Genomic DNA, 14,278 nt, shown 5'->3' with positions numbered 1-14,278 from the left:
AAGATTGTTTCATCGGAGCAGGAAAGTCCCAACCTCGTCAGTTTAGTATCAGTTACGCTGCTTTAGAGCTCCTTTTTTTCAAGCTTTAATTCAAAATCCTTCAGCTACATTCACTCCAGCTGTCCTCTGTTTGGCCTAAAACTTAATGTTGAAACTTTGTCAAATTCATGTTGCATTCATAGAAACTATCTAAAACAAAATGTTTAAAATATCTTAGCAACATCTGCACCTTTGACAGATAATTTGGCCATTTTTACGTTTGTGGGATACAACTTTGTAGGAAAAGTAACCTGCAGGAATGACATTGAGAAAATGTCAGAGCAAACCTTTGTAACTGTTGCCTTTTGACTTTATTATGCTGGTTTGTTAGTGAAAACATGAATTACACTAATTATTTTACAAGCTTAAATACCAAGTCAGACTTGTGAGTGGATGCCTTTTCCACCGTCAATCAAACTTAACTACCCTATGGCAGAAGATTAGTCTTTTTTTAGTCTTAGACTATTAAAATGTGACAAATTTAAGAGATTAAAATCAAATGAATTTCAACAGGATACATCCTGTTAATGATATCACCCTCCGGCAAACAAATGCTAACAGTTTGTTACTTTATTCAGATCAAGGTACAGTAGTACAGCATCCAAACCGTGAAGAAAATTCTAAATAAAAATAAAGCAGTCTTTGTCATTCAGGACAATCGACAATCGCGGTTTATTCAAGAGGACAGAATGAGAGGAGGGATTAGGGAACAGAAGTAGTTCAGAGAGAGACAAAATTTTATCTTATTACAGAAACGATACATTTATTCAGCCACCCATAACCACCCCAGCTCCCACCCAATAAAACATTATGCAACTTTACATACACTAGCTCCAGGTTCCCCCAATCCAATATTTTTAAAGCATGCCTGTTTTCTGTCATGTAAAGATGTTTGAGCTCAGATTTAAATAGAAAAACCCCTTGACCTTCACTAATTGTATGCTTTCAGACCTTATGCACAGAGAACTTGGCATGGATTTACAGAAAGAAAAACAAAAAAGAAAAATTAGGTGGCACAAAAGTGCTGTGGCTTTGTCTCCCCAGATTGCTGTTATCAATTTTATTTTACTGTTCCATTAACGTCAGAAAAAGAATCCTTTACAGAAAAGAAGGGCTCTTTAAGGAACATGGGATGCAAAAACTGTTTACCCAGGCAAACTAAACAGAAAACACCACTGTTTGTTGTTGGCAAAACTAAAAAGAAATGCTGAAAACACATTGCAGAAAATCACCACTACTGCCTTCCACCCCACAAGAAAATCAGAGGATTTGGAGGAGAAATAATTATGAGCAACATGCTAAAACCGAGCTGGTCCCCATTACACTGGGCCAAGGCAATTAATTTGTTTGACCAATCCAATCTGTGTTGCTGCACAGAACAAACAGTGCAGGAGGGCACGGTAGTCAGGACAATGGAGTTGGAAAAATACACCATGTTAGATTGATAAGTACATGCAATCACAGAGAAGGCTCATTAGATTAAATGCAGTGATAGACACTCCATTATTTCTTTGTCAGGGCTTTGTATATTACTAATCTGTAAAGCATTTAGGAGACAGCAGGTTTAGTATAGCAGAGGAGAGAGGGAAAGGAAGAGTAAAAAGTAAGACGCCTACTTGACCTGCACAGACTTTCAATCATTTCTATGAAGAGCCACATTAGTGTCTCTGGGAAAAAGAGTGGTCAAAGTGTTGATTCAGGAGGAAGCTCAGCAAATGCAGGTAAAAGTTTCCATCTAGCACTGGGAGAAAAAGTGCAGCAGCACAGAGTCTGTGCTACCATTCCAGGTAGCAAACACAGACGTGGGATGCTGCAACGAATGGCTCAAGTACAATGGTGGAAGTACCAGGGAGGAATGTAAGAGGGGTTCTGGTTAGCAATGCCTAGCAAGTACAATACAGTACAGTTAGTCAGCATGCACCACTTAATTCAGCTGAATCACACTTTCTAAAAGCAGCCATTTACAGCATAGAGGACAGTTGACAGAAGCATGTGCTATACCCGGACATGGACAACCAGTGGACAGCAGTTTAAAAAAAAAAAAAAGGGGGGGGGGGGACAGTTCTTAACAGCTTCTCTATACATTAACCAGTTGTTCCTGATACATCAATAAATATCTTGCAAAAGTGTTTTGATTTTGTTTCTGGGGGGTATGTGGTTTAGCCATGTTAAGTCGGTTATGCTAGGGCAAGAACTGTGGAGAGAAAGAAAGAAACAGGAGCTTTCACAATGTAGTTTACAAAAAGAGCAAATACAATTTATGGCATTCAGAGTTTACACATATTGAGAGAGGAAAGAAATGCTCACCACTGATAGCCTCCTGGGCAAAGTACTTGACATCCATGTCAGAGTCAGAGGCCAGCTTCTCCAGCACTGGCTTCACTTCTGTTTGGAGGGCACTGATGGGAAAAAAAAAACAAAAAACAAAAAATGGTCACAGCTGCTGCTTGATTTTGCAATAATAAAGTGCATTTCTGATCTAAAGAGAAACTAAGATGACATACTTGCTGTCAAGCACTGGGCCAATCTTCTGAAGTGACTTGGCCACATTGAAGCGCACATTGGCCACCTGGTCATTGGACATCTTCAGGACCACCGGTAGCATCTGCTTAGTGGTGATCTCCTGGCCACAAGCTTCTGACAAAGCCTGGGACAGCATGAAGACCAATTTTACAACATTTACAGGTAATGTACAAACAAGTTGTTTATTCCAGAAATCATGAATCATGCAGAAAAATTTGTATTGCAGAAAATGCTGTGACTCACGTTGATGCAGAATAAAGTGGTCATCCTGTGGAGGTAATTGGGATCATTGGCCATGCCCAGCACCTTGGGCACAATGGTGTTTTGAGCCCACTCTGCTCCAAACTTTTCCACAAGCTTCATTAGGTTACAGGTGGCTGCCTCACGAATGGCATACACTAGAAGACCGCAGTAAAGACATTTTAAGAGCATGCACAGGTTCTATTCTCAGATTTACATGGCATACCTAGTTTAGTTAATGACCTCCCTTTACCACGTGAAATGATAATCTATACATCAAACACCTGGTATGCATTACGATTCTGTATATATGACACTGCATATTAATCTGCTCTGGAAGAGGCATCATCTCTTTTATGCTTCCTCCTTGCTACAACTGGAGACATAACATCAAGATCAGGTGTCCTCAACAGAGGATTCATTATAGAAAAAATGCTCAGTGTTTTTCAAAAAAGATTCAGATTCTGTCAACCTGCATCTGAGCAAGAAAGATGAACTGACTCCCTGAAGAGCAAAAATGCTGCACAAAGCGTAGCTGACAAAAACAGTGATGTTCATAGGTTTTCAGTGCAGTGAATCCTCGGGACACAGGTGGCAATTTGAGTGGGTGTCTGGGAAAATCAATGGATCCACAATTAAAAATAAAAAATATATTTCGTATTTGCCTCTATTTCAAACCAAACCAAACAATAGGCACCATTACCAAAAATTATGATTCACCAATATGTACATCTATTAAGTTCAACGTATCAGGGGCCCCATTTCACATTCTGGTTGTTAGCATTTTATTTTATTTCATGGTCACATATGTATACACAGTGGCTTGATGGGCTCTCATGAGGGTGATTCTCTGCTTGCAAATACCGTTATTCCCTCGCAGTGCAGAACAGCCTCTTTATGATGTGCGTTTTCACTCACGGGTATTAATTTACTCGCTTGTATCGCGTACACATGCCTGGTGTTTACTGTGCGCACAGTCTGTTTGTCATGTGTGGTCAGTTTTCAAACGCACCTCTTTTGGAACTAAACAGAGTGCTCCAATGATCTATTTAACTCCAATAATCTTATTAAATGGCACTGGAGCTAATGCCGTGTTCACATGCATGCACATATGTCTGCCAGCAGAGTAGCCTATAGCTGCTGCGCTTCTGGAGGCGGCAATGCAGGTTCTATTAAGAAATTTTGAAGTTCATGTCAAATTAATTATTTATCAGCATTTATAAAGACGTGGCATTAAGTATGTAGTCTTGACAGCTGAATCAATGTAGGGGAAACGCTGAAGCTTCTTTTGTTAGTTACTGTGATTTTAAACAAGTTATTTTGTTCACAATGTATCCTTTTACATGGAAAAAAATAGCTGCGTCCCTGAGACGCATCTACTGAGTTTACTGTGTCCTTTCAAATTCTAATGTGTGAGTAATGCAGGACGCTTGTCTGGCAACATCACTGCCAAAAACTGACTGAGCATTAAATGCAGTAAATGAATTATATGAAAATTAAAAATCCATGAGGGGAAAAAGCTACTGTTTACCAGCAGTAACTCATTTCCTTCTCAATTTTTTTAAGATACTGAACATGAGTATTTTCTTATTTTTATTCTACTAAATTTGGTCATAAGTAAATAAGTATGTCCTTAAAAAGTCTAAACAATGATGATTAATCTTAGTCAATGCTAAGTCATTGACTCTCTGCCAACTACAGGAACAGCTATGTGGCTGACACACAGAGGCAAACACCAACGGAAGTGAAGAAAAAAAAAAACAAACGTAAAAATGTCACCAAAAAACTGGGTAAAATTGAGTATAGGAAAGATTAGGGATTGATTTCTGGAGTCCTGCCTTTCTTTGAAGGGCTTATGTAAGAGAGGCACAGCCCTAACCCAAGCCATTCACACACAAACTCACACCAACAGCATTCCAGTGATGTAATCCAGTTGCTCCTTTGTCCTCATCACTGAGTATGTGCTTCTCTAATTGGAAAACTCAATGTCAAGAGAACACCATATGCACAGTGACGTTGCAGGCTACTATAAAATGCAGCAGGGTGTGTTGTATACTTGTTCATGTTCACTGCTCTTCCTGCACTTGAATATGGCTGACAATGGCAGTAAGAGTAATCTAAGGAACAAAAAGTATTAAGAGCCTTAACTATTGTTTTACTGACAAACTAATGAAAATGTTGACAACCACTGTACTACAGTTGTCATTTCCTATCCATATGTGGTCCTAAATAAGTGCAGAGAGACAATATTCAAGAACCATACATCTACATTTACAATACAGCCGAGAGCTGCAGAAAGCCACGTCATCCATATTTGGACCAGCAATTCTCTCAGTCCTCTCCTTCTCATCCCTCTCCATCAATCTAATAATATACTATCATCAGGATGGTACGAGAGGACTTGTCTGCTTACTTTGCAGATGAGAATGAAAACTGACAAAAAACAAAAGCTAGAAGATTGTTGGAGACTTTGCCAGACAATAGTTTTGACAAATGATGAAGCTGTGCTGATGTGTGACATGAGAATGATCAGTTATAGCTACAGTTGCATAAAAGCTGTTTCAGTAAATGGCTTGTGCATCATCAGTGTGACACATTTGTTACTGTCTGACATAACTCTGGAAAAATTCTAACACCATAAGTGTCTTACCATGATCAATAAGCCAAGCCATACAAAGAGTGTTAAGCTTTTCATCAAAGAATTCCACTCCCTGAGGAAACAAGAACACAGTAGTCAAATCAGGTCTTGCAGTATTTTTGTCTGCACATTACTAATATTTCTCTTCTCAAAAGGACAATTAATTTGGCATTTAAAACACATATGGACTTCAGCTGTCTTTTTCATATCCTGTGACTCACCAGCTGTCCTGCCAACAAGGGCATGTACTCTATGATGGCAAGGCGGACCCTCCACTTAGCATCCTCAGCCAGCTCCACAATGGCTGGCAGCAGTGACTGGGAGAGCTGACGTATGCCAATCACCTCATTCACACAGTCTAGGTTGGAGATTATGTTAAGTCGCACCTCAGGGCACTGAAAGAAAAATTAGCGACACTTGAGTTAAGGTTACAGTAGGGCACTTTAAGTGAAGCAAGTGTTTATGTTGGACAAATCAACTCAAATCTGATGATCTACAGTGAGAATCTTTGTTGCTTGATATCAACTACAGTATTTTTTTTAAACCCTCAAGTGTTATATTCAGCTATATACACATACATACCATGGCCAGGACAAACCATCTCAACTGTTCTAAATAAACTAAATACCCAAATAGTTTTGCTGAATATAAGGATCCAGATTTATAGACGGGAGCCCTACGTGGAGATAGACTTTAGTTGCAATTTAAATACACAATAATCAAGTCTAGAATAAAAAAAAAAGATCCAAAACCTAGATGACAAAGTAGCACTTCCAGTCTGACTGGTTAACTAACGGAGAACAGCACAGTAACCAAATAAGACACCATAATGCTGTTTTGAATGAATGGCATGTCTGCAGAATATTTCCCAGAATTCTCCCTTTAAAAATATTTTCAGATAAACGCACCTTGAAATGAAATTTGCAAGTCAGAGCTGTCAGTCTGGACTGTAATCTAATTAGACACTCTTGGTGTTCTGTTTGTGCTGTGAGAAAATGGGCCATCTTTAAATAGGACTAAAGAAAAGTAGTGGAAGATCTTACAGCCTTAGCTTTCCAAAACACTTCCATGCCTTTGTGTATAACTTACCAAACTCATGTCTAATCTCAATGAGCAAATTGATGTCTTAGCAATGTATTTGTTAGATGTATACAGACTATTGTAGTCTTTGGTTCATCCATTACATGGAAGAAATAATGTAAATGAGCATTAGTCAAACTCATCCTACCAAATGTACTAGATGCTTTGATAGTTTTACACTGGAAAAACAAAACAAACAAAAAAAAAAAACTTTCAAAAGGTCTGTCTTACATATGCTAAGAAATTATTGAAATCATGTATTACCAAACTGATGCATGACATACCGAACCATAATATCTGCGTTCAGTTCTTTACACTCCCAGACCAAATTAAAATGCATAATGCCAGAATATCAGATTAAACTTTGTTCAACTTTTCATAATGCTTCCCTCCAGACACAGCCAGTCCTCCAATTAGAAGATCTCAGTTTGGCTGCCAACTGCATGAATCATCCTCCTACCCATCCAGGTGGCAGCCAGGTACATCTGGTGCAGGGTTCCTACACATTTTCCATTTTAGATTTTCTATACTTTTCTGAACTTCTAGATTTTTTTTCTTCCTCCAGGCTGTATTTGACATCTGATGGCAAAAAAATGTTAAGTTCTGATTATGTATACAGTTATATCGGCAGGTATTTGCCAAAAGATGGTCGTTCCAGGTACTGAAATTCATACACATCAATTACCATCAAAGCCACTCAGTTTAAATAAGAAGCAATACTGAGAAGCATCTCTGCTCACTAATAAACTGGTGCTAATTTCCTCCAATCACCAAAAAGAATAAGTAGTTTTCATCATTTTTAAGCCTCTTTTATAAATAAGTTATAAAAAGTTACTCTTTACATTTTCAGCATGACCGTTCAGTCTTTTTTTATTCACAATATCCATTCAAGCTCATACTGACCCACCCAGTAGTGGAGCTACCTGCCTGCTTCCATCACAACAACAAAAAAAGACAATGTAAAAGACAGACATTACTTTCAGGTTTGAATAAGTAAGCCCATTAAAAAGTGTCTTCAACATGCATTTTCTGGTTGCAGAAAGGTGGCAGATTATAATCTATAGCAAAAATTAATATTTCTCATTTCTCTGTTGAACATTTTTACAGATTTTATTATCTGAATGACCAATTTCTTTCAAGTCTAATTAAACATATGTTCATTTTGCCAACTATGTCCCTATAAAGGGTAAATCTGAAAACGAGCAGGTATGATTTATTGGCAAGGCTGAGCCAACTTGTGACTGAAAGGCTGCTAAATGTCCATGCACATTACATCTTCATGATAAGCACTGTACAATGTTTCTTATTCACCTTTTTACAGACAGCAGCCACATGAGATAATAGTGGCATAAATGACAGCCACTGGGAATAACTTTGGTTCACTATCCTGTCCAGAAACCCTTCAACATATAAAGTCTAGTATTTGACCTACCATTATATTAGGGGGGCCGCCCCCTAAGAAGGTCAAGTTAATTTTATCTTCTTTTCTCTATACCACGTACAGCGACATCAAAGCTTCAAAATGTTAGATAACACAAAAAGTGACATCTTGGCAGCATCATGGTGGTTACTCTGCTTAGAATTGACATTTTGATATTTACCTTATAGGATTTAAAGAATAGAAATTTCTTCATATTCATCAATAAAAACTCATTCTATACTTTTCAAGACTGCGTAAGACCCCTGCTGGTGGCTGTGGCTAATTGACTCGTTTCAGACATGTTGAAAGCTAAAACGGTTGATCAAACTCAGCATATTTTCATTTTTTTAATGCTACAAAATTATTACCTCGTCCTTAAGCTGAGCCAGGAAGAGTGGCAATAAGTGTTCTATTGTGTTGTCCTTGCCCAGGATGGTCGAAAGGCCCATAATAACTGAAGCCAGGGCTGACTTCACATGCTGGTTGGTGTCTGAAACGAGCTCCTGGTCAGGAAAGGGACACGGGGGCGACAGAGAGAGCAGCATAAACAAATAATTAAGATGAACAGTTGATAAATAAATACCCAAGACTACTGCTATGGGTCATACTAAACACACTACAGTGACGAAGGCTACAACTGAATTGTGTTTAAATGAAATCACAAGAGAACATGAATACATAGAACACAGAGGAGAACAAAACAATAGTGTAGATAAACAGCCATGTGGGTTATAAAGTAACCAGAAATCAGGGTATCATAAAAGTGCAACAAAATTTCTTTATAAGCTTTCATGTGTTGTTGACAAACAAACCAACAGTGCATTAAAGCTTTGACAAAAAATTAAGAATTTGTGTCACTGAGAAAACATCTATGACAAACTTGCCATTTAAGTTCACTACAGAACGCCTGTATTAAGACATCCATGTGTGGGTCATATGCCTCAGGGTTAGCACAATGTTTTTAGTTTCCCAAGAATGTGCTAGTCTGTTGTTACCGTTATAACTTTGTGCCACTGTAGAGATGTTGCGTGAGAAACAGTGGTTCATTTTGACATGGTTCAGTAACTTTTACAAACATTGGTCTAAAGATCCAAGATTTCCATGGCAGGTCACCTGTACTACAACTATTTAACAATAAAATTAACTGCAGAGGACAAAAGAATTTTTAATATGAGGCACTAGATCTGTACGTATTCATCTCATAATGCAACAGTGCCACCTGCTGGTAAAGCTCTGCCTAACAATAGAATGCAGACCTTTCCTCACTGCCTTTCAAAACATTACCGGGCCTTTTTGGTATCTTTAGATCTACTACACCTAGAGTTTCAAGTCATATAACCCATATTTTCAATTTTAATCTTATAGACTGCATCTACTTGAATATGGTTGTGACTACATCTAATCAAGAGAATCAACAGTAAAAAAGGAAAAAAGAAAAAAATTCTATACTCTGGCAAGGCTAAATAAAATGTTATAAATATTTGTAATCCTGCTTACATACAGATATCGTTCTAATCATATAACCTCCTATGCAGAGTTACAGAGACCAGGGGAGCAAAAGCATTAAGATGATGTTGCAAACTTTCTCATTTGCATAAATGCTTTAAGGAAGGCTCTAAAATGATAACTCATCCCTTCTCAAGCTTAACTACTGTTAACAAGAAAAGTGCATTTTGTTTTTATGGGAAGTTAAGCACCAGAGAAATGCCATAATGTGCCAGACAGAAGTTTTTTTTTTTAATTTTCTTAATTTACCTTGACACAGGGCAGGATGTGAGTCATGATGATTTGCTCACGATTATCTTCCGGGAGGTTCTCACAGAATTCTATCCAAAAGAAAATGTCAATCAGAATATGGAACAGACTAGAAAAGAGATCTAAAAGAAGTTCAACCACTGTAATTTTCTCTTTTCATCCTTACCTTTGACTTTGTTGGCTGCAGCAGCTCGAACTTCAGCCTCGCAGTCCTTCAGAAGATTCTGGAAGGCTGGGACCAAGTCGTTCTTTGTGATCTCTGGCCCCACAGCTTTCTGGAGCTAAGTTCAAAGATAAAAATCAATGCTTTTAATTAAAAAAAAAAAGATAAACACAAATAGAAAATAGCTAAACAGATAGGCAGCTATTTGTTGCATACGGGCCCAAACTAATGTCCACTGTCAATACTGTACTCTCATGAGAGCTTTAAAATCTCCAGGTTACAGTTAAAGAAAATAATAAAATTGTGTATATATATATATATATATATATATATATATATATATATATATATATATATATATATACACACACATACATATATACACACACACACAATAAAAAGGAGCTATAAAAGTTTGTTACTGGGCTGGTGAATGAAAATAAATGTTACTTGAGTGTCTTTAATTTAATTAAATGAAAAAAATGTGTCATTTCACTGAGTCATAAAAGCACCACTTTCAAAGAGCACTTATAAGAAAAAAAGATTATAAAATGTATCAATTATTAGCCGAACCTTTGTTGGATGTATAAGTCAGGTGATCAACACGGCCAGGTGATCAGAGTAAAACCATTTGGACAGTGCATTATTCAAGCACCTCAACTACTTGCCACACTTCATAAACTGACCCAATAAAAATCTTAGTTTTCAAATCTGCATTTGGCAGATAGTTGTGGTGCTACAGTGCAAAAATTAAAGTACTACAAATGTAAGCAACAGCATACAATAAATTAATTTTTGACCTGATGCATCCTCTTACTTCACATATCCTACCAACAAAATTCAAGATTAGAATTTCATTTTTGAAAAAGCAAAAAGATTCTTTTCAAACCTTCTCACACATACTTAGCAACAGGTCTTATGATTTATGAATTGTCTCTGTGAGTAGAGTGGTCGTCCTGCAGGCCAAGGGTTGCCGGTTCGATCCCTGAGCAAGACACCGAAGCCCTAATTGCTCCTGATGGGTCGTAGTTAAGCAGCTTGCATGGCAGCTTCTGCCATCAGTGTGTGAATGTGTGTGTAAATAAACAATGGATACATAATATAAAGTACTTTGGGTGCCTTGATAAAGCGCTATATAAAACGAATCCACTATTATTATCTTAGAAAGACAATTCGGATGTTAACTGTGCCTATTTTTAAACTAATCATAAAAAAATAGGCCTGCCTTAATGCTAACACCTTTTTGGTCAGGTGCTAGTTTTTTGGGGTTGTGCTAGAACTGACTCAGGAATGGCCAGAATTAAGTATGTTCTTAAAAAAAAACAAAAAACAAAACAAAAACACACATCCTGAGAGCCAGAGAACATTGTGAAAAGACTTTAAAAGGTCTGTTCCATTTGGCCTGTTGAACATTGCTGTGTATTCTTAATTTCTGTATAGGCCACAGTGCAGACAGTTTTATCTGCAAAGATCAAAGAGCTTATCTAATTTTATTTGTATTGTGACTCTGCATTAACCAACTCTATTGTGATCATCCATCAGTCTGGTTTCTAGGTACTGGATTATGAAGACAGCTTGAATTATGACAATTTTATACTCCATTTTACATTTACAACAACATGATAGCAGGGAAGGGGGTGTTCTGCTTACCTCAGAGAACTTGTCAGCCACCATGTATCGGACCCTCCAGGATTTATCTTCTGCTGCCTGGCGCAGGGTTGGCATAACCAGTGTCTCCAGATCCTCTTGAGGCAGCAGAGTGGCTATGCTGACACCAGCCTCCACTGCAAGCAGCCGCACTGAGTCCTGATGGAGATAAGTAATAGGATCAGCTTGGCCATTTCAGGGAATAAAAGCCAACTACACCCAGAATGGATTGCAAAAAATAAGAACATGACACAAATTTAGGATGAGAAGAAGGACAAGCGCCGATACCTGCTCATCTGAGGCCAAAGCAGTGAAGAGAGAAATTATGTCACTTTTTACATAATCCAACTCCAGGACTTTGGCAAACTCCCCAAGCTTAGATGCTGCAGCTCGGCGCACCATAGGAGTGTCATCAGAGCACAAGGTGCGAAAATGCCTGGAAATAACCACAAACTTTACTGCAAAACCAAGCCTAATTAAGATAGCTGAAATAATAATCTAAAATATATATATATATATATATATATATATATATATATATATATATATATAAAAACATGCTTTTTTCTTCTCATATATGCAAATAAAAATATGGAACTCTTAAAACACTTACTGTCTGATTTCAGCCTTGACAGTGCTGGACACACGTGGATAACACACACTAAAGAGGCCACAGGCTGATGTACGTGAGGTGAACCAGTCACCACTGGCCAGCCGTTTCACCAAGGGTTCAAAATGAACCTCCAGGTCAACTGGAGAATGCTCCTGAGAGATCTTTCGCAGAGATTCCACAGCTTTGTCTCTGACTACTGTCTCTTCCACTGTAGCAAGACTCTCCAGGGGAGGCTGAAAGAGGAAAAACATTCAATGGTGTTATGCCTCTGTGCCAAATTTAATTATCAGTCAAAAGCACACAAAAGCCATGCTCTGTAATTAAAGAGTGAATTAATTAATTACAATAAATATGGTAGTATTGCACTGACAACAAAGACCTATTGCATGCAGAAAGACACACTTATGAATCCCAAACATATATACATAAACAGTTATGTAACTTTAACACCACTGAACTTACCAGGAGACAGTGGACATACTCTGGTCCTCCCACCAACATAGTGAAATTGCCAAGCTGCTCAGCCAATGCCAAAAGTACCTCGTCCTCATCATAGATGGTGTCTAAAAGATTACAGGAACATTTTCAAAACGCAGTAACAACTCGTGAATGACTGCAACACACTAAATCCTACATTTTCACAGGTAAAATGACTGAGATCACTACCTGTAAGGAAAGGAAGGAGCTCAGTCCGAGTCCTCTCTACACCAAGAGCCAGAGCAATGGTGGACAGCTTCTTGATGCTGTTAAGACGTAACTGTACACAAGAAGGACAGAGTTTAGTAATGCTTCATATGGGAGATTTTGAACATTCAACTGCCCAAACGAATTCGTCTAATGTCTGGTGAATTAGCCAGAATAGATTAGAACCGGATTTAGACACTGTTGAAGTAGTAGCTACTACCTCAGTCATTTGAAATGGCAATGAGGTTAAAATGGCTGCATCGAAATAACTTCACACTGACAGAAACAGGATGTTCAAGTAAAAAGTTATAATCTCGACCCACTACGGCCTATTACTGTTAAACATATTGATGTAAAATGCTGTTTGTTGTAAGAGCTACATTACTATCAATCATCAGGCTAGCATCATAATATATACTGACGATGCTGTAAAGCTAGCAGCTGGACGGCTGACCTGGTTGCATTGACCCAGTGCTTAAATCATCTTATATATTTCTATCCCTGACTATGTTAGCACAAAACAGTGAAATTTGGCTCTAGATTAATAATTAAGGTCGCATCTCACGACAAAAACTATATTATCCAAGCAGGGTGCGCCCGGCAGAAAATTCCCGATAGGCCTTAGCCGGGAACATTAGCTAGCATATTTGCTAATGGGCTAACAGACAATCGTACGCCTCGCTAAGAAAATGGATAAAAAAAAGGCAAATAATTTCGCTGTACAGTCTGAAGAAATTTCATTTTAGAAACAGTTTATACAACCTGGACGTCTTCATTTCGCAGCTCGTCAATTAGAACAGCGATAGGGTAAAGAGAATCGTCTCCATCAGCTCCTGCCATTTTGGATACTGTTGCAATTACCGAATGGCGCTGCTGTTCGGCACTACGGGGTTTCTACCCAAGAGTAGCGGCTGCAAGGCCCTCCCTCCTCTGCTCCTGCGCTGTAGAGAGGCACTCTACTGCGCTGTTGCTTTCAGGAGACCACAGAAAAAAGAAAGAAAGAAAGAAAAAAAAAAACAAGAATGAAAAAACTTTGGCTTAACATTTAAGATGATGTACAATAAATATTAAATAATTGGTAATATATAAGCTTTAATTTTCTATTCAAAATGAAAACAGGAAAAAAGTATATTTTTATTGTCGTAAAATTGTAACAACTTGAATAAACTTTACGCTTTATGTTATCCATAGGCTTTCACGTTTTGTTGAGCTTATCCATCCATTCATCCGTCCATCCATCTATCAATGACAAAGAGTCGCGGGTTAGCTGTTTAGCCTAGTTAACATAAATATTATACTTTTTATAATACAACAGAATAATTCATTAAAAAGATTAAATAAAATCTCAATTAAAATAAAATGTATCGTATTTAGAAAGGAAAGACACTCATAGGGTGAAACTGTTTTAGCTCTTTAATTAAAATTTAATAAAATAAAAAATTGAATAAAATTCAATTAAATGAGAAGAAGAAGAAG

The 14,278-nt window shown here is 37.8% G+C and overlaps 1 protein-coding gene across 1 annotated transcript; it reads right to left on the bottom strand.

Annotated features, from left to right (window-relative positions):
• Window positions 1-594: 594 nt before the first annotated feature.
• Window positions 595-13,696, bottom strand: ppp2r1bb (protein phosphatase 2, regulatory subunit A, beta b). Its single transcript, XM_041994550.1, has 15 exons — window positions 13,565-13,696; window positions 12,785-12,875; window positions 12,581-12,681; window positions 12,119-12,351; window positions 11,794-11,941; window positions 11,509-11,664; window positions 9,862-9,976; window positions 9,696-9,766; window positions 8,309-8,443; window positions 5,662-5,835; window positions 5,453-5,513; window positions 2,806-2,960; window positions 2,544-2,686; window positions 2,347-2,438; window positions 595-2,233 (listed from the first exon to the last, which is right to left on the bottom strand). The coding sequence occupies exons 1-15, from the start codon at window positions 13,640-13,642 to the stop codon at window positions 2,217-2,219; spliced, it is 1,770 nt and encodes a 589-aa protein (XP_041850484.1). The 5' UTR covers window positions 13,643-13,696; the 3' UTR covers window positions 595-2,216.
• Window positions 13,697-14,278: the final 582 nt, after the last annotated feature.

This window comes from Melanotaenia boesemani, chromosome 9 (assembly GCF_017639745.1).
Source record: "Melanotaenia boesemani isolate fMelBoe1 chromosome 9, fMelBoe1.pri, whole genome shotgun sequence".
Lineage (NCBI taxonomy): Eukaryota > Metazoa > Chordata > Actinopteri > Atheriniformes > Melanotaeniidae > Melanotaenia > Melanotaenia boesemani.
The sequence above is the reverse complement of the archived record's forward strand: the minus strand, read 5'-3'. Positions and strand labels throughout refer to the sequence as shown.